The following is a 21,232-nucleotide window of genomic DNA, read 5'->3' as shown; positions in this document are numbered from 1 at the left end:
AAGGTGTGACACTGACACGTGACACAACAATGGCAAATCATGTGATCTCTTGAGTGCACATTATGCTCGTCAATGGGAGCATTGGATTTAGACACCTGAGCAGAACTTAAACGGATTCAGGAGGCATTTAACCCTGGGCACTGCACAAGGGAGGGCAGACCAGGGATGATGATGCAATATTCCTGTAAAATGAAGGCTACCTGAGCAAGAACTGCGTGATTTGATGACCAAACACTGAAGTTCCTCATTCATGAGTTGTGGGAAAGGATGGATCGCCTATATGGGACAGAAGGACCCTCTCCTCAAGAGGGGCTGCAAGCAAATTGCAGACAAAGTCAATGCTGTTTACAGAACCCTGCAGACCTGGATAGAGGCTGGGAAGAAGATGGCTGACTTGAAGAAAACTTTTAAATTAATGCAACGGTATAGCACGCTATGCTAAGTACCTGCCTTAAGTACATATGCCACAAAGTTTACCCTCATCATATGTCAGCCTTGGCTCAGTGGTAGCACTCTTGCTTCTGAGGTAGAAGGTTGTAGGTTCAAGTCCCAGTCCAGATACTTGAGCACATAATCTAGGCTGACACTTCAGTGTAGTACTGAGGGAGTGCTGCACTGTTGGAGGTGCCGTCTTTCAGATGAGATGTTAAAACCGAGGCTCCGTCTGCCCTCTCAGGTGGACGTAAAAGATCCCATGGCACTATTTGAAGAGCAGGGGAGTTCTCCCCATTGTCCTGGTGAATATTTAACCCTTAACCAACATCACTAAAACAGATTATCTCATTGCTGTTTGTGGAACCTTGCTGTGCACAAATTGGCTTCTACGTTTACCCTACATTACAACAGTGACTACGTTTCAAAAGTATTTCATTGACTGTAAAGCACGTTGGGGGATGTACAGAGGTCATGAAAGGTGCTACATAAATGCAAGTTTTTTCTTTATAACCTATGCCTTATTTTTTGCTGACCCATCCTAAATATTCATTGAAAATTAAATTGCACAGTCCTGCCTTGGAAGAAACAGTGCACGGAATACTTAATGTGGATGGCAATTATAGAGGTCAAATACAAGCAGCAACTTACAACTGAAACTGGAATCAGATAGAAATCTCAAAGGGACTTAACACTGGAAATCCTGTTAAAACAACCTGACTGCATGGTTCATGTTCATTTAGTATCACACAGGATGTATCAGTCTTTGTTCTATTTAAACCAGCAAAAATGTAAGACTATTTATCAATTTGCAAAACAATATGGTACATAATGAAAAGGAGAATGCCTAAGGTGGAGGGGGCCCAAGGCATTTATAAGCCTTTGACCCCATTTGAAGAAGCCACGTTGGACATCTTCAGGTAGGACAGGACTGAAGGAGTGGAGGAGGAGGAAGTTGGAGGCCACCCACTAGTTCAGGGTTAGAATGTTCCTTTGAGGATGCATTCTGATAAACGTTCCTCTTCTGTTTTTGTAGGCCTGAAAGAACAGTGTGGGTAATTTTAACCTAACTCGACAGATGGGAAACCCATGGGATCGGGTGAAATGCCAGTTTTACACCCCTCCCAATATTACTCTCCGTTGACTTCGATGGAGAGTAAAATCAGACGGGGTGTAAAACCAGCATTGCACCTGGATCCCGTCAGTTTCCAGATGGGGTGGGTTAGGCTAAAATTGCCCCCGGTGTGTCAGCACAGCCAATGACAAAGCAAGGTGACACCTCACAGAGATAAGCAGCTGTCATACGACCGCAGCATTGAGTGCCCATTTTTAGAAGTTCACGGCAAAATGCTGACTATTGTGGTTTGGAAATGCAAAAAGAAACTCTAAACCTGAAGCAAGAAAAGAAATGTACAGCACAACAGGGAAGGTGGGGGCTGGGGTAGAGATGTTCCAGCAGTACTCAGTAATGTGGGAACTGAGGGACAAAAGCTACTTAGACCAGTCAATCTGAATGAAATACCGAGAGGCACAGTGGAATTCAATTCATTACCAAAATGAAATCAATCTCTCCAACCTGCCATATAGGCTGATAAAGCAACTTAAGAATGACTTAATAGAACAAGGTGACAAGAGTCATGCAACAAATCTAACTTTATCAACTTCCAATGCACAGTTCTTTCTCACGGGTCTGTCAATTTATTCTGTGTACTCCATCAACTGGCTCTTTCTGATGGTATATTGAGGTTTGCTGTGATTCTTTACACCTCGTGCTTGCTGCATGGCATTTAATCAATTTACGTTTGTGTTGCATAGCAATGAATTTCAGGCTGGTGCCCATCAGTGCTGAACAATTGGTGCTTCTCATTTGTTTTTATGTTTTTCAGCTCTCGCCCTCCCCACCCAACCCCCAACCTCCCCACCCCTCCTGTGGCTGGTTGGGTGTTGAACAGCAAAACTGCAAGAAATATTTCTAAAGAATTCTGCTTCACTTGCATGAGATCATTACGCACAGCTATCATATTGTGGTATCAACACTGGGCCAGTCCTGGTTGGTATAAAGGATAACCATTGGGATTCTTGATTGAACAGTAACTGCAGCAGATTAACAGGGTGAACCTGCACTAGCCGTCTTACTGTGGTTGTCAGGCAAGGATTGCTAGTGGAGCAAATAGAGGTGCACTACAACAATAACAACTTGCATTTATATAACGCCTTTAACGTAGTAAAACGTCCCAAGGCACTTCACAGGAGCGATTATCAAACAAAATTGTGTATCCAAACAAATAGTGTATCCAAGTTTGCTGATGATACAAAGCTAAGTGGGAAAGTAAGCTGTGAGGAGGACACAAAGAGTGTGCAAAGGGATATAGACAGGATAAGTGAGTGGGCAAGAAGGTGGCAGATGGAGTATAATGTGGGGAAATGTGAGGTTATTCATTTTGGTAGGAAGAAAAGAAAAACATAATTTTTTTAAATGGTCAGAAACTATTAAATGTTGGTGTTCAGAGAGACTTGGGTGTCCTGGTACAAGAAACACAAAAAGTTAGCATGCAGGTATAGCAAGCAATTAGGAAGGCAAATGGCATGTTGGCCTTAATTGTGAGTGGGTTGGAGTACAAGAGTAAGGAAGTCTTATTACAATTGTACATGGCTTTGGTGAGACCTCACCTGGAGCACTGTGTACAGTTTTGGTCTCCTTATCTAAGGAAGGATATACTTGCCTTAGAGGCAGTGCAACGAAGGTTCACTAGATTAATTCCTAGGATGAGAGGGTTGTCCTATGAGGAGAGGTTGAGTAGAATGGGCCTATACTCTCTGGAGTTTAGAAGAATGAGAGGTGATCTCATTGAAACATGTAAGATTCTGAGGGGACTTGACAGGGTAGATGCTGAGAGGTTGTTTCCCCTGGCTGGAGAATCTAGAACTAGGGGACATAGTCACAGGATAAAGGGTCGGCCATTTAAGACTGAGATGAGCAGGCATTTCTTCACTCAGAGGATTGTGAATCTTTGGAATTCTCTACCCCAGAGGGCTGTGGATGCTGAGTCGTTGAGTATATTCAAGGCTGAGATAGATAAATTTTTGGGCTCTAGGGGAATCAAGGAATATGGGGATCGGGCAGGAAAGTGGAGTTGAGGTTGAAGATCAGCCATGATCTGATTGAATGGCGGAGCAGGCTCGAGGGGCCATATGGCTTACTTCTGCTCCTATTTCATATGTTCCATTATGCCCTTATGACACCGAGCCATATAAGGAGATATTAGGACAGGTGACCAAAAGCTTGGTCAAAGAGGTAGATTTTAAGGCGCATCTTAAAGGACGAAAGAGAGGTAGAGAGGCGGAGAGGTTTAGGGAAGGAATTCCAGAGTTTAGGACCTAGGCAGCTGACAGCACGGCTGCCAATGGTGGAGTGAAGAAAATTGGGGCCAGAATTGGAGGAGCGCAGAGATCTTAGTGGGTTGTAGGGCTAGAGGAGGTTTTCAGAGGTAGGGAGGGGCGAGGTCATGAAGGGTTTTGAAAACAAGGATGAGAATACAAGCAACACTATCCAAATTTATCCCAGAGTTGATTTCATTGTAGTCCAATGGGAACAATCCCTTTGGGGGTACACAGATAAGATCTATAACTCGCAACTGCCATAACAAACCTGTACTCTCTTACCAATACAGGCTCTAGTCACTATATCGAAACAAAGCACTGGGGTTCATTTATAGAAAGATAGAATTGAAAAGCAGGGAAGTTATGTTAAACTTACATAGAATCTTGGTTAGACCACACTTGGAGTACTGTGTACAGTTCTGGTCTCCATATTATAAAAGGGATACAGAGGCACCGGAGAAGGTGCAAAAAAGATTTACTAGGATGATACCAGAACTAAGAGGTTATAACTATCAGGAAAGATTGAACAGGCTGGGGATCTTCTCTCTAGAAAAGAGAAGGCTGAGGGATGACTTGATAGAGGTCTTTAAGATTATGAAAGAGTTTGACAGGGTAAAAGTAGAGATGATGTTTCCACTTGCAGGGAACTAGGGGCCATAAATATAAGATAGTCACTCATAAATCCAATAGGGAATTCAAGAGAAACTTCTTTACCCAAAGAGTGGTTAGAAGGTGAATGAGGAGTAGTTGAGGCAACTAGCGTAGAAGAGAAAGCCAGATAAACAAACGAGGGAGAAAGGAATAGAAGAATGTGTTGGTGGAGTTAGATGAAGAAGGGTGGGACGAGGCTCGTGTGGAGCCTAAACACCGTCGTGGACCTGTTGGGCCAAATGGTCTGTTTCTGTGCCGTACATTCTATGTAATATGATTCTATCATGCAATTGTTCTGTTTGTTACATTCTTAGCCTTATGTGTCGTGAAAGACTGAAATGAACAAATCATGATTTCTTAACTTCTTGGTGAACCGTGAAGCAAGTTCAGTTTCAGAAAATACATTGTTTCAGTTCCTCCAGATTTGCATTCACCATCTAGGGAGATCCTATTAGTGTCTGCAACTGGTCACGACTTGAAAGCTGCAGAGAAATGGATTTGCTGATAAGACAATGCCAGATATTACAGTGTACGGAGCAAAACTGGAAGTCAGTAACATAATGACCTAGAAAAGATATTTTAAAGTGCAGTATTGTGAAAATATCTGAGAAGAATGTTCCAATACTTAGGACAATGACCTCTTGGCTGGGACTCCCTATTCCGATTGTCCCTGCTTTGACTCAATCAGTACCCAGTGCATCTGTGGAGGCCAGTAAGCCAAGTGAGTTGAGACTACCGGTCTCTAAATGGGCAAATGTGGGCCCCATCAGTGGGGTCCTGGCCAGGGAAGTGCTCTGAACTCGTGAAAAAACAGCATTTTTTAAAAAAAAAGCAGATCAGCGCCTTTATTCAGAGGCCGAAGAGGACATGACCAGTGTCAGGGTCCTGGGCATCCTTTCCCCCCTTTCACCATGGACAGTGGGTACCAGAGTTTCTGGCCATATGGGGCAGGTGGGTGCCACAGATGTGCCCACAATGGTGCTTGGCCGCCTGTCCCACATTAATAAGTTGCTCGCCCGCTGACCCCGTAAACCCAAACCTAACCCCCGGGATTGCGATTTCCAGCCCCGTTGCTTCATTGCAGTGCTGAGGGAGTATTGCATTGTTGAAGGTGCATGAGATGTTAACCCAAAGGCCCATTCGCTTGTTCAGAGGGACTTAAAAGATCCCATGGGGGCACGGTGCACTACATGTCAAAGAAAGAAATGTAATTAATTGGCTTTGGGACATCCTGTGAACATGAATGGCCCAATTTGGATTCTTTCTGAGATGAGTGTAAAAGAACTCCAACTCCTAGAATGCATTTCTGAAGATACTGGCTGGGAATTTCCTCGGAGCGGCTCCCACTCCATCACGGTAAATTTGCCGGAAGCGCAGCGGTAACCCCACTTACGTGGGTGAACGAGGATTCTGCCGCACTTCCCGCAAAGTTATAGCAGCGGAGCAGGAGCAGCTCTAAGGAATTTCCCAGCCATTGCAGCTGAGCTGAACACATTACTGCCGTTTTCCTCAGTGAAATGATTTCACTGGAGTTTTACAAGACACTTTTATCGTTGTTGCTGTTGTATAACAAAACTTCCTGCAGGGAATTTGGTGGTGCGATGGAGAGGAAGGGGTTCTGTGCCTTTCACCTCTGGGATCTGGGTTCAGAATTATGTATTAAGACTATTGCTTGGACAAGAAACAACACTTATACAGAAGATCCAAGAAAGACGACAGAGATGATTTGGGCATGTTTCAAGAATGGAAACAGCTAGAATACCTTTTGTGGCCCTGCCTACATAGACACATGGACCAAGAAGCTGAGGCAGACCAAGGAGATGCTGGATGAACAATGTCAAGACTGACTTGTCACAGAAAGAGATACAGATGACTGAAACGGCCAGACTGGTTCAGAACCTGACAACAATGGAGTGAATTTATTCGCCGCATCATTGCTGCTGAGCTGACGGATAGGAATTTAGTCGCAGTAGTAGTACCTAGGTTCAGAATGTTGCTTCAACACAAAGTTGCCCCTAATTCAGCACTAATTGGCAATCTCACATAGAGAGGCCACAGGATGGGAAATGGTAAAAGACGTATGGAAGGATTTCCTGTGTCTGTAAGATGCCTAATTTCATATACTGATGGGTGCAAGTCCGCTGGAGTTCAGCATTGACTGGCATTAAATTGGTAGCTTCAGAGAGCCACACAAATATCTGGTGTCAGTAATGGAAATGGAACAATGGTGCAGTGGGAGGAGGGTGTTTCTGAGGCTGGGGTGGAGGACAGGGAACTTTACTCAACATCTAACCTGACCTGGATCCAAACAATGGTTCCCTAATGAAAGAACTTGCATTTATATAGCGCCTTTCATGACCTCAGGACGCCCCAAAGCGCTTTATGACCAATGAAGTACATTTTGAAGTCTAGTCACCGTTGTAATGTAGCGAAACGCAGCAGCCAATTTGCTCACAGCAAGGTCCCACAAACAGAAATTAGATAATGACCAGATAATCTATTTTAGTAATGTTGGCTGAGGGATAAGTCTTGGCAGGACGCTGGGGAGAACTCCCCGGCTCTTCTTTGAATAGTGTCAGGGGATCTTTTACAACCACTTGAGATTTTGATGTTTCATCCAAAGCACTGACATCTCTCATCTTGTTCAGTACAAAAAATAAAAACAGTGTACAAGTTGTTCAGTGATATTTTGGAACGTTACTGATTTGTTAGTAACAAAATTTAAATAATACTCTTTTTAAAAGAACACAGGTACAAACATGGATTAACTTGACTTTTCTATTTCAGTCACATATTCATTCATCTAAAAAAGATTTTTACACTTTGCAGTACTGAGGGAGTGCTGTACTGTCAGATTAGACATTAAATCAAGGCCCCTGGCTGCTTGTAAAGATGGAATTAAAAAACAGTTCCATGGTATTATTGGAAGAGCAGGGAAGTTCTCCCACTGTCCTGGATAACATTTATCCCTCAACCAACAACACTAAAACATTTATCTCATTTGATGTTTGTGAATCTTCTTGTGAGCAATTGGCTGCTGCCTTTGGTCACATAACAACAGTCACTGCACTTCAACATTAATTCATTGGCTGTGAAGCATTTTGGGACATACTGAGATACCACATATAAGCAAATTCTTTCTTACTATATTCTAGGAAACAAAAGCCTTTTTCCAATGCTGCCGCAGGACAGACAAATTCACTAAAATCCCAGCTCATAACGGATTAGTTACAAAGATTGTTCCTTGTCAAGTAGTAATGAACTTCCTCAAATTAGGTTAAAGGAGTCAATTTTACTTTACAACTAATACTGGCTGCAGACAGGGTTTAAAGTGAGTCTCCACCACTGGGGTTTCCTCACCTCATGTTTGGGTCTGTTGTAGACTAATTGATGGAGATTGATCGCTACGATTGTCAACAACCTGATTATCGTTGTATCAGGCGACTACCAGGATGGTAGAAGGTGAACGTGATGGACTTTGGTCTTTCATTGCCGAGCAATTCTATGTTCTTAGACCTTACAGAACAGCAGGAGTTTCTGGGGGTGAATTTCCTTGCCGTTTCCGGCACACTGATCATGCAGGAATGGTGTAGGAAACTTTTTTTTTGCGAGGTAATTTGGGTGGAAGCCGATCCCTCCCAATTTACGCCTTTAAGCGGTTTCCCTTGAGTTCCCTCACGTTCTGCAGTGCTCCCGCGATCCGCCCGCTGAGCGCACTGGTGGCTTTCCTAGATTTGGACCACTATTGCACTCAGGATAAGTTATATTGAGTTCTATGAGGTGCAGCTGTCAGGATCAGCGTTCAAGATGGAGATGAGGGCCAAGAAATTCGGACATGCCCATTCTTGGGTGTGCACGTTGTGGGTGGGGACACTGGGATATATCCCTGCGTCTGAATGGTGAGGCCTAGGGCACACCCAATATAGGAAGGGAGGAAGCTAGAGGCAGTGATCGGGGCGGAGGGGGAGATAGTGGCACCAATCTGGGGGAAGTAGCAGCGATGATGGCAGTCCTGCTCCTCCTGGTTCCACATTCGGGTGAATATATTTTAAAAGCTTGTCTTGTTAGTTGCGGCTGATTGTAGACCTGGTTTTCCAGAGTGCAGCCGATGCCTGCTGCCTCAGAGCAAACCAATCTTGCAGTGGGGGCCTCAAACAGGCATTAGGCCCCTTATGCAAAGTTTAAGGCATGGGCACTGCATGCTGATTTTTTGGCCTGTACCAATATGGCGTGTGGTGCTTCACAGGAGTGCCAGGATGACAGTGTAGGTCTTAAGTCAGTAACCTGGCTCCGACATCACCATCTCCCACAGGAAGATCTGAGAGTCTCTCCACGAGCTCCGAGGTCCTCTTCCTAAAATGGGTGAGGTACTTAAGTAGCAGGCATTGTCTGCCAACTTGTGCGCCAAGAAGATAGAGTGAATGAGGGTAAGGCTAGTGGTTGAGAAATGTGCGCCAAGCCTGTTTCAGGCATGGGCACTGCACACCGATTTTTTTGGCCTTTACCAATATGGCAGGTGGCACACTTCTGTCTGGAATAAGCATGTGCTTCCTGCCCACCATATTGGGGGCTTAGAAGGCCATTTAGCGCCAGAAAACGGGCAGTGCACGGCTGAATTTCTAGCCGAATAGTTCCTGAAACAGAAGAGTCTGGAAATTTCAGCTTTGTGCAGGTAGGAAATGATTTTTAAAGGTTTTTTCCCCCATTTTGCCTGCAGACTCCTGCACTTGCTTCTGGCCACTTCTTGCAGGGTTAGACCACTGTCAGATTTTTGGACCACTCCCCTATCCCCTGTCAGGGCTTCTCAGGAGCAGATATGGCATTCCCTGTGGGCATCTATTCTTGTCCTTCTTCTAGGTGCCTCCTGAGGGTCAGGTTCACGGAGGTAGTTGGCTCCTCGTGCTCTACAAAAGGCTCATGGGACTGCGGTGGCCCTTGTCTCTTGGCGTCTTGCTCCATGGCAGTTTGGTGTCGCCTCCCACGTTCTACTGGTCTAATTCTATGAAGGGGGTGGCTGGAGGCCTGGCAGGGGCTGCTGTCCTGAGAGATGGCAGTTTAGAGCAGCTGTGACTCCTGGATGGCCTGGTCTTCATCACTGTTTTCACCATCAGCATCATCTTCCTGCTCCTGTGCCTTCCATTGCTGTGGTGGATCTTCAGGGAAGGAGGGTAGAAGCCATGAATGGGTGAACGTCACTCCCTTGGGATGAAGGAGACAGAGAAAAGGGTGGAAGGTAGTGCCCGTGTGGTGCTTCACAGGGGTGCCAGGACGACAGTGTAGATCTTAAGTCAGTTACCTGGCTCTGACCTCACCATCTCCCACAAGAAGATCTGAGTGTCTCCCCATGAGCGCCAAGGTCTTCTTCCCAAAGTGGATGAGATACTTAAGATTGGGGACGTCCCTCTCCGGTGCTCTGCCGGTGGCAGGTATTGTGTGCAAATTTGTGCGGCAAGAAGGTAGAGTGAATGAGGATAACGCGAGTAGTGCGCCAAACGGCATAAGAGAGGTAAAGTAAGAGATGTGGAGGTTAATGTGGAGGAAAGGGTTTTAGGGCTATGCGTGTTAGTAATTGCTGTGAAGAGAACTGGGTAGCCATCATGCAAGATACCGAGGGGTGCCCACCCTTAACCAGAGAGCACAGTGAAGGGTTAGTTGAGAAAGTGCTGTTTAGAGAGAGTGAAGAGTGTACTGGTGCCCGATTTGGGCAAGGCAGAAAAGGGAGAGCTGTCCAGTGCCTGAGGATATGGAACTTTTTGTGGCACTGATCTGTAGTCCTGTGGGTGAGGGAGTTGGCAGTCAGTGCCAGTGCCACCTCACTCTAGGTGGCACGAGTAATAGCTGAGGTGACTTAGTGGCACCCACACCCAAGAGTTTATTTCTTCTGCCTTCAAGGCCGTCCTGGAGGGCTTGGAGTTCTGAAGGAGTGAAGCTGTGCGATCTTCTCTGGCTTGGTGCCCTCTGGGCACAGATGGTGGTTGAGTGGTCAAAACTCTGTACAAGTCTAAGACAAATATTGCTCAGACATTCAGTGAAGTTATTAGAGAATGAAATGAAAGAGCCAAACACTGCTCTTCTCTCACCTTTTCATCCCCCAGTCTGATGCTGAATAGCGCAGGTTGAATTATCTTTTTAAAGGCTGCATCAAAGTTTCCAGGTAGTTCATTTGCGAACACTGGTTTTCCACCAATCGCTGCACCAATAGAAATGCAAATGAGCAGGCCCAGGAAACTCACGTTTGGCGCCCTCTATAGACCATCAGTGCGCAACTGCAGTATAACTCATGTCAAGGAAATTCTCGGCCTATGTGTGTAACCTCACACAGAATTTGAGAACACGTAGCTCCATCCCCTATACCAGAAAGTAATGTCTCGGCTCACGGAGGGTGAATTTCTGCAAAGAGAGCAGAAATTTACCCCACACGGTGTATTGTTTTCAAACTTTTGTTCTTTGTCAATTCACACTTAAGATAAACATTCTGACTGCTTGCTTAATTGCCGCCATCCAGTGACATTGAGTGTTACTCTTGGATGAAAACGTCCTTTCTGTTTTTCTAAGTTGATTCAACGCATTACTGTTTACTGATCTTGGCAACGTTCTACAGCAGAGTATCTGCAAAAACGATCCTCTGTGCATCTCTGAAATTTCATACGCAAAATTAGTGAAGTAGATGGAAGCACTACATTTATATAGTATTCCTTTAAAAAAAATACAGCAAAGTTCTATATTTACGTGAAAGCCTTTTGACGGGAATTACTCCAAGGCAACAAGAATGTTCCTTCGACAATATCTTATTTCCATGCACGCACTATTAAGAGTGTTCCAGTCCTGAGTAAGAATAATGCTCTCTGCAGGTAGGGCTACGTGCCAAAGTTCCGAGGTTTGGTTTGGCTCGTCCAAACCCAGACTAATCCAGCTGGCCAAAATGGGAACAATATATTGTAAGTCTCCAAAAAGAAACTATGCACTTGTAAGGAAGCCAATGTTTTTTTTTTCAAAATTGCAGGGTATTGTGCGAATGCAAAGCTCCAGCAACGTACAATTGCACTTTTTCCTTCTGCAAAATGTCATCTGAACCAAGCCCTGACTGAAGCAGCAAACGTTCAGTTTGACTAAACCCATGAAATTTGGGTTGGCTCCAACTTTGGATTCAGTTCAAGTCTCACTGCTGACTGTAAACACGTAAGAATGAAAATCGTATGCCTGCCTCTAACAGCAGCTCTACATCAGGTTGCAAGAGAACACTGATGCTCCTGTAAATGACATCAGGTCCATAACAAGCTTTATTCTGCTGGCTAACTCCTTTGTAAAAGGAAAAAGAAAGACTTGTGTTTATATAGCGCCTTTCATGACCTCAGGATGACCCAAAGCGTTTTGACACAAATAGGCATTCCATGTAAAGTCACCTTTGCAAGTGTGGGGGAAAGAAAAACATGCTGGGAACTGAAAATGGAAGAAGGAAGGAACTTTCATAACCTCATAACCAAGGGTGTTTCATGACCAATGAAGTGCTTTTGAAATATATTCAAGAAGGAGATAGATATATTTCTTAATGCTAAAGGGATCAAGAGATATGGGGAAAAAGTGGGAACAGGGTACTGAGTTAGACGATCAGCCATGATCATTTTGAATGGCGGAGCAGGCCCGAAGGGCCAAATGGCCTACTCTTGCTCCTATTTTCTATGATTCTATGATTCTAAGTGTAGTCACTGGTGTAGTGTAAGAAAATATCACACAATTTATGCACCAAGATAAATGGTCAGTTAATCAGTTTTAATGATGTTGGTTGAGGGATAAAGATCAGCCAGGACAACGCCTCTGCTCTTTGAATCGTGCCATTGGATCTTCTCCATCCACCTTTGAGGGCAGATGGGGACTCAGTTTAGTATCTCATCTGAAAGATACTGAAGCACTCCTCGGGTACTATAATGAAGTGTCAGCCTAGATCAAGTCATGAAGTGGGGCTTGAGCCCACAACCTTCTGACTTGGAGGCAAGAGTGCCACCAACTGAGCCAAAGCTGATGCAGATGTTCATGGCTTACAAAGGCTTGAAGGATTAATCAGTAACTATACAGCAACATTATCAATGATGATCCAGAATATCAAAATATGTGGTATAAAGGAGCTAATAGAAATAATTAAACAACACAGTTGGGAGGTGAATATTGTATGATGCAGTGATATCAGAATAAATGAAAACCTACACACTATGATATAAAATGAATACATTATAATAATGAATACAAAGTGGGCCAAATATTGAAGTGTCTTATAGCTATGTTAGCTGTTTTATTAAAAGTAGTTAAAATTGAGTTACAAGATTAGTAAAGAATGGACCAGGACATTGTTATGAGAGCACAGAATACATTACATAATGTAACATTGAAGGAGTACCTCATCTTAAATTCATATATCAATGTGACAAAGTATTCCTCTCTTAGCAGTTTTAAAAACGCATATTGTTTAGACTTTTCCTTTTAAAAACAGAACATAGAACAAGGGTGGCTGAGCTCCTGATTCAGGATACCATCTACAATGCAACTTGATGCTGAAATATGACATTTTTGTGATTGGCGTTGACTTGCAGAATCCCCACTGCTCTCATGAAAACAGCTAGATAGGAGACGTATGGAGGTGGGGAGGCGTCTGCTTTCATTGGGAGCTGAGGCAATGCAAAGACATGTCATGCCTCAAGTGCCAAGTTTGGGAAATCCAAGAATGATTGGGAGTCGACCACTCCCCTTAATTTTCTTTTGGAAAGCTTTTAACTTTCTTTTCAGACAAATACTTGGAACAAGAGGAATGTTAATCGATGTATTGATAAATAAGGAGGTTCTTCCTTACACTGAGGGCGATCAACGGTTGAAAAAAGTCACCAGGACATTGCAGAAACAGCCAGATTCTGTTTTCATAAGGTGACAGGGTTGGTCTTCTGGAAAGAGGAGATAAAATGGGCTGTAGGGGGCTTCTTCATCTGAACCTATCTGGTGGTAGCAAATTAAGTCTTCTTAGCTTCTTTATTAATAAGAAAACACCTGAAGGGGAGATTTTCTACTTCAAAGCATGCTGCAAGCACAGAGAATTGTGCATCCACAACCCTGATTTTCTGCCTATTAAAATTAATTGATGGAAAATCCTGAACTGGAGGTGCTGAATTTCCTGATATATGCATTTGGCACATGCTGGGAGAACTGGAAATTCTCCCCATAAGTAACATGATGTGCATAAGCAGAAGAAAGAAATAATTGATTGTTCAGTATAAAGTGCCAAAGTAATATCTGTATAAATAGGCACTCTCTAAATTTGTTATGAGTTCTACATTATACACATCTATGCTACTTATTCAAAGGACAGACTTGCTGTGCATTGAACTTGATTTTCTGTGACTCTTTTTCACCCGTAACTTCCATAGTTCTCTTGTTAGGATTATTTTCACCTTAATTCATGTATCATGACATTGTTTTTATAACCTTTGAGCACATGACTTAAAAACTGATTGTGTTCAATTAGTATATTACATTATGAAAAACGCAGTTTGGATTATTTTTGTAATGCGCGATAACATTTTTAAATAAACTCATGCAATTTTTTTCAAATTGATTTTGTCATTAAAATGAGTTTAATTGTGTTAATTCCCACTTTTCAATCGTTAAAAAGAACGATTTCAATTTTCCATAGGAATTCAAGCACGTAATCTGAAACAGTAATCTACAAAAAATGTAGATAACAGAATTTTGATTTAACAATTATTTAATGGTTATTGTGAACTGGTTATGATTGGCTTTGAATCAAATCTACCGAACAAGTCATCATATTACTGCTAGGTTTTACAATATTGCGATATGCTATTGAAGTCAATGGGGGAATCAGGGGGAAAACTCTCCAGTGGCTGGAGTCATATCTAGCACAAAGGAAGATGGTAGTGGTTGTTGGAGGCCAATCATCTCAGTCCCAGGGCATTGCTGCAGGAGTTCCTCAGGGCAGTGTCCTAGGCCCAACCATCTTCAGTTGCTTCATCAATGACCTTCCCTCCATCATAACGTCAGAAATGGGGATGTTCGCTGATGATTGCACCGTGTTCAGTTCCATTCACAACCCCTCAGATAATGAAGCAGTCCGTGCCCGCATGCAGCAAGACCTAGACAACATCCAGGCTTGGGCTCATAAGTGGCAAGTAACATTCGTGCCAGACAAATGCCAGGCAATGACCATCTCCAACAAGAGAGAGTCTAACTACCCCCCCTTGACATTCAACGGCATTACCATCGCCGAATCCCCCACCATCAACATCCTGGGGGTCACCATTAACCAGAAACTTAACTGGACCAGCCATATAAATGCTGTGGCTACAAGAGCAGGTCAGAGGCTGGGTATTCTGCGGCAAGTGACTCACCTCCTGACTCCCCAAAGCCTTTCCACCATCTACAAGGCACAAGTCAGGAGTGTGATGGAATACTCTCCACTTGCCTGGATGAGTGCAGCTCCAACAACACTCAAGAAGCTCGACACCATCCAGGACAAAGCAGCCCGCTTGATTGGCACCCCATCTAAGCCAAAAGCAAAACACTGCGGATGCTGGAAATCTGAAATAAAAACAGAAAATGCTGGCAACGCTCAGCAGGTCAGACAGCACCTATGGAAGGAGAAACAGAGTTAATCTATCGTGAAAGGTCATCGACCTGAAACATTAACTCTGGTTCTCTCTCCACAGATGCTGCCTGACCTGCTGAGTATTTCCAGCATTTTCTGTTTTTATTTTGGGTTAAGGTAAGGTTTAGGACAACCTCTGCAATAAGTTTACAGCAGTTCTTGAGGCCATCAGACTTTTATCTTTTGAATTTGTTCTCGAGATTTTGAACGACACTGGCAAGGCCACATTGATTGTTTTTATAAGGAGTGTCCTGCTAGTTCACTTCAGAGGGCATTGAGAGTCAACCACATAGTGGGAGACTGGAGTTGCATATAGTTCAGACCAGTCTGGGTAGGGTTTCCATTGTAAATTGCAGCTTGAATGTGTGCCTTGTTGTTGGAGATGCTGTCCTGAGAAAAGATGTTAAAAATAAGGTCTCATCTGCCTGTCTGGTGATACAGATGGATGTTAAAGATCCCATTGTGCTATTTGAAGAGGAGCATGAAGTTCCCCAGGTTTGCAGTCCTCCTTCAGCCAACATAACCAAAAGATAAATGAATGAGTGAATCACCTCATGACCTGTCTGTGGGACACCTACAGAGTGTAAAACACTTTTGAGACATTTTGATGTGATGAGGTCTCATATAAAATGCAAGTTTTATTATCAATAATTTATCTCTCTGAAGTATCATAGCAACAGTTGGATAAAAGTCCATGAAATGGCTGTTAATTACAACCAATATGCATAAACAAAACCATAGAAATGTGATTATAATCCAGTGGAACAATGAATCCAAGTACTTACATTTGGAATTTTTCATTATCAAAACACAATTTCACTGGACTGTAGATGATCAGGCCATAATGGTATTAAATTAGTACATATATCAAACTATTTATTGCTGAGTTCTAGCACTAAAACAGTCAGGGGTTGTATCACATCTCACAATGTTCCTCTCACTTGACCTGATGATGTGCAACAAACCCGCATTGTGATTTGAAAGCAAAAAACGCATAAAACAATCAAAAATGGCTCTGAACAACACTCCTTTGTCCCCAACAAAAGCAAGACTTAACATAACATTTTCTGCAATGCCTGTTTCTCCCATGGAGGTAGAGACTGATGTTACTAGAGAGTAAAAAAGAATGGAAGATGAAACAGTTAGGGAACAGATCTCATATCTGTGATTGTGAGTCAGTGTCAGCCTGAGTGATTCTGGAGAGTTGCATTGGTCTCCGTTTTGCTGGGCCATAGATGGTAAAAGGTTGTTCGGTTTCTTATTCCAGACTGCTGCGCTGTGAGCCCTGTTTGAAATATGCATGTGGATACCAGACTAAGAATATTTTCAGCTGTGAAGGCCTCCACGGTGAAATAGCCTATTGGCATTCACTATCTGGGCTCATGAATGAAAAATGGTCAGTTGGAAAAGATGTCAGGGTTTTTTTCCCCTGACCATAGATCCATATTGCAGCAGGATTCCCCGCTCTCAGGAGAGGACTGGTAATGGACAAAGAAAATGAATGAAGCAACTCGCCCTTCTTAACGGTAACCAAAGAGAGAAGGGTAAATCTTGTGAGGCTCTATTCCTGGCACAGAGCCTTGCAACATTGATTCTCAAGACTCTACCAATATGAGAGGTCCAAAGGCTCAAGTTGATAAGTTGGGGTCAGCAAAATGATGGTAAAGTTGAAGATATTCAAGGTGTAACACAGCCTTCAACCTCATCAGCAAGAATCAGTTCCTGGGTTACTCCACGTTCAAAGATTTGAGAGACCCTTCTCAGCCCATTGACTTTGTTGGTGTCCCTTAACATTACTGGTTTAACAAACCACAATCACCTGTGTTGACAGGACTTCTGCAGAAGCTGCATAAGCAGAATATCGGATTTTTGTTACCGAACAGCACAGTATGGACTTGCCCCAGGCAATGCAGAATACCCACCAACTAGGTTCTCACGTGCACTGACTGCTGTAGAAATCACCCAGCGATATACATGGATCTGGGGCCGGTATTACAGAACCGCTTCCCTAATGTGTTATTGGAATGGAAGTTGGCACCTTTCTTAGCAAGGGGATGGTGTGACCTTTACCGAAGAAAAGGTTTGGAAGAGAAAATAAGATGAAACTGAGGACCAGTACATTAGAGCTTTTCGCATGAAATCAATTACGCTTATTTCTTATTCAAAAATTCACAAACGGCCAACTTAAAATGAATAAAATGTATCAAGCTTATTTACATCTAGTCGATGGAAAGTCAACTTATAGTTTAATGAGCTGGTTTAATCTATTTCATTTTGTTGCCCAATTCTAACTTGTTGACGAAGAGCCCAATACTCTTCAATCAAGTCTATTTAAAGTACTATGGGAATTCTGAATGAAATAAAGCTTCGCCAAGTTATCGGTGAAGCTTAAATTTTCCAACAACTAGTGTACACGTAATGCCAGAAAAGTTTTCAACAATTAAACGAGTTTGTCAGATTTGGTTACACTGAAGCAACCAACAAGTTACCAGATCTTGACATGACGAGAAAAATAATTGGATCAAAAAACTAGTCAACCTGTAAATTACCAGGAAATTGCTGGATTCAGAACAACTTCACTTCAATTGCCGATTTACTTTTGGGTCTTTTGCTAGAAACTTGGCAAGAATGTCTGAGACTACGAGGCGGTGTTTAAACAAGACAACTCGCAGAGCTGCTAAACTACAACTCCAAAATATACCTGCAGCAGGTCAGCGTCTCAACAACTGAAAACATTTTTTTAAAAAGCTAGGTTAAACATTTGTACATACCAAGTGAGAGAATGAAGGCTAGTAAAATGTCAAACCAGCTGTAAGGCCGAACCATTTCCATTGCCCAATCCAAGCAAGTATCTTTTAAGATTAATTTGTAACTTGTAGGATGTGAGAAAATACAAAATACTCATAAGGAAACAGCAACCACATCCTGCTAATGGCATAAACGACCAAACACTTCCTTTTTAGTTAGAACAAAGTGATTTTTTTTTACCGTGTAGGGGTTTGATGTATAAACTAAAAAAAATTCCAATTCTGGTCACTGAAAGCACTTTATTTAGAAGAAATAATCAACTGTCGTTACTTTATTAAAATGACTTTACAGCCGAAACCGTTTGTCACTCTTTTCATCATCTACTCCTAGCAATAAGGAGCAAATCATTTCCAATTTGTCCCATTCTGGATGATGGTCACACACAGTTAGGGGCCTCCTCTTGATAAATTTCTGTCAACAATAACTTGCATTTATATAGCGCCCTTAGCATAGAAAAATGTCCCAAGGCACTTCGCAAAAGTGTAATCAAATAATCAGATGCTGAGCCAAAGAAGGACAAAAGCTTGGTCAAAGTGTATGGTTTTAAAGGTCTTAAAAGAGGAAAAAGAAGTGGGGAGGCAGAAGGGTTTACAAAATAAATGCTTGCAAAAAAGGGATGGAAATACAGCAAAATTGCTAACTGACATTTGGTCTACATTTCATTCTTCTGAGTCCTGCCTCTTCCAAACGTAGAGTAACTAATCTTAGCAGTTTAGTGCTTGTGACATAGACATACAAAATGATAAGCTGTAGTGGGCTCGTTTTTAGACACATGCACATGTACACAGACGTACACATTATATATAATGTATTTCTAAATATTTCCAAATTAATTTGACAAAGAAAGCTGGGTTAACCAACACCATAATAAATGGTTGGCTGGTATTGAAAGTAATAGACCAACATTACCCCACTCCAGCGACTTGAGCATATAATCTAGGCTGATACCCCAGTGCAGTACTGAGGGAGTGCTGCACTGTTGGAGGCGTCTTCGTTGGGATGAGATGTTAAACCAAAAATAAATAAAACCGCTTCATAACCCAAAGTCAACCGTTATAATAAAACAAAGACTACAGCACACTTCACATTAGTCTGCCCTCTCAGGTAGTCATAAGAGATCCCACGGTGCTATTCGAAGAATAGCAGGGGAGTTCTCCCCCGTGTCCTGGCCAACATTTATCCCTCAACTGACACCCAAATCAGAGGATCTGGTCATTTATCTCATTACTGTTTATGGGAGCTTGCTGTATGCAAATTGGCTGCCATGTTTCACTACATTACAACTGTCACTATATTCAAAAGTAAATAATTGGCTATAAAGACGCCTGGAGAACTTAAAAGGCACTATACAAATGCAAGTTTTTTTTTTGTATTGTTAATATGATAGCAAACAAGATTGAAGGCTTCATCTGTGAGATAATTATTTAACCGTGGGAGGCTGAATATGGCATTGGTTCACGTCTGTGGTAATGTTAATGTAGTGGACATTGCCACCAAAGTAAAGAACTACTCAATGTTCTTGATGGTGTTATTCCTGATAGAGAGACTCCCAAGAGGAGGGAATCTCACTGCTTTACTTCAGCGTCAGTTCAGTCTTTTAGACATGATTCACACCACACAAGTTTAGCGTCGGTGTAAAGCCAATTCTCACTGCCACTAAACTTGTCGTTAGAATGCACTGCAAAACATAAATCAAAGTCCAAACATGCAACCCAACTGATAACTGTCTTCTTTGAGCTGAGCTCATGTGATGTCCTGGAAAATGAAATGCAAGGTGAGGAGATTCTGAGGCACCAATTCTGAGGTGACTAAAGTGTGGACAAGTCAATCAGTTATTTTGCAGTTTTGACAGGCAAATGACTTATCCAGGTGTTTACATTTCTTTAAAACAGACTGGTATTTCTCAATTAACTCGCTCTTCCTGTTTGTTGCCTGGTAACAGTGCTGGTGTCTTCCTAATCTCGCGTTATAACATCGGCGGGAACCTGTGCTGTCTCTCCATGGTTTCCGCCTATCTTCTGGCAGGAGATCAGGAGAACCACCCTGCCCCCCCCCCCCATGGAAATTCCAGGCGCTGTTTAATGGTATTAAAGAAAGCGGCTAACATTGAAACACTAAATATTATGGAGATCGGGCGGGAAAGTGGAGTTGAGGTCGAAGATCAGCCATGATCTTATTGAATGGTGGAGCAGGCTCGAGGGGCCGTATGGCCTACTCCTGCTCCTATTTCTCATGTTCTTAAAAAGATTCTAAAATGTTGAAGACATATCCTTTTAAATGTAGTTTCGCACCAGGCAGCATGGAAACATTCTCATATATCTTGCAATGTGAGTGTCTTCACACACAAATTTCAGTGTAGAGCTTGGGTCGATGCAAAGATAAAGTTGTATCGTATTGATGCAAACCATATAGGACAACTGGTCTATTGCAAATCAAAATAGACAAGAGTCTGGGTTTTTCATTTTTGTGGAATCCCGCTACCTCTTTCGACAGGGTGGGAACTCCGCTGGCCACAATGTTACACCCTCCCCTGACCCTAGCAGATTTACCAGGGCCAAGCCACTGTGTGTATTTTAAGTGAGCTCCCCAGCATTTGTTAGGGAATTCGCCTGGGAGGATAGGTGGGCAATGTCTGCGGCGGGCCTTGGAGGCCTGTTCTGCAATTAGAATCATAGAATCATAGAATCTTACAGCACAGAAGGAGGCCAGACGGCCCATCGTACCTGTGCCAGCTCTTCAAAAGAACTGTCCAATTAGTCCCACTCTTCTGCTCTTTCTCCACAGCCCTGCAAATTTCTCCCCTTCAGGTATTTATCCAATACCCTTTTGAAAGTTACTACTGAATCTGCTTCCACCACCCTTTCAGGCAGTGCATTCCAGATCATAGCAACTCGCTGCGTTAAAAAAAGTTCTCCTCATCCGCCTCACCCCCTATCACTTTTGCCAATTACCTTAATTCTGTGTCCTCTGGATTGATTGAACAGGCTTTCCAGCTCTTAAAAGTTTGGATACGTTGCGCAGACACCAAGAATGCACAGGCTATGGCGCACATGACAGAAGGGACATTGAATAACTTATTTCTGTCCTTTTCACACCATTACAATATGCCTGCTCATTTATGAGCAGGAACTATTGCACATCCCTCAGTCATTTCCAACAGGAAATCCCTGAAGTGGGTGGCAGAATGTTTAGGAGTCAGTAGGAGAATTTTCCACCTCAATCCACTCGTTGCACACTTGGGAACTGGCACAACTCAACTGGAAAAACTAGGCCGCTATCCAGGAAATCGAGGCTGTAAAGCACCTTTAGGAT

At 42.9% G+C, this 21,232-nt stretch overlaps 1 protein-coding gene across 2 annotated transcripts in view; it reads right to left on the bottom strand.

The window, feature by feature from the left end:
* The window catches only part of LOC137303972 (transmembrane protein 273-like), a 56,058-nt gene extending 38,071 nt beyond the window's left edge, over window positions 1-17,987 (bottom strand). The window contains exon 1 of one of the 2 annotated variants that reach the window (XM_067972367.1): window positions 17,884-17,987. In XM_067972367.1, the coding sequence (XP_067828468.1) occupies window positions 17,884-17,944 (61 nt within the window). In that variant the 5' untranslated portion in view covers window positions 17,945-17,987. The remainder of the gene's footprint in view (window positions 1-17,883) is intronic. The other variant, XM_067972368.1, reaches the window with a different exon arrangement.
* Between the last annotated feature and the right edge of the window lie 3,245 nt (window positions 17,988-21,232).

The sequence above is a fragment of the Heptranchias perlo genome, chromosome 36 (genome assembly GCF_035084215.1).
Source record: "Heptranchias perlo isolate sHepPer1 chromosome 36, sHepPer1.hap1, whole genome shotgun sequence".
Lineage (NCBI taxonomy): Eukaryota > Metazoa > Chordata > Chondrichthyes > Hexanchiformes > Hexanchidae > Heptranchias > Heptranchias perlo.
This window is presented reverse-complemented; position numbering and strand designations above follow the sequence as displayed.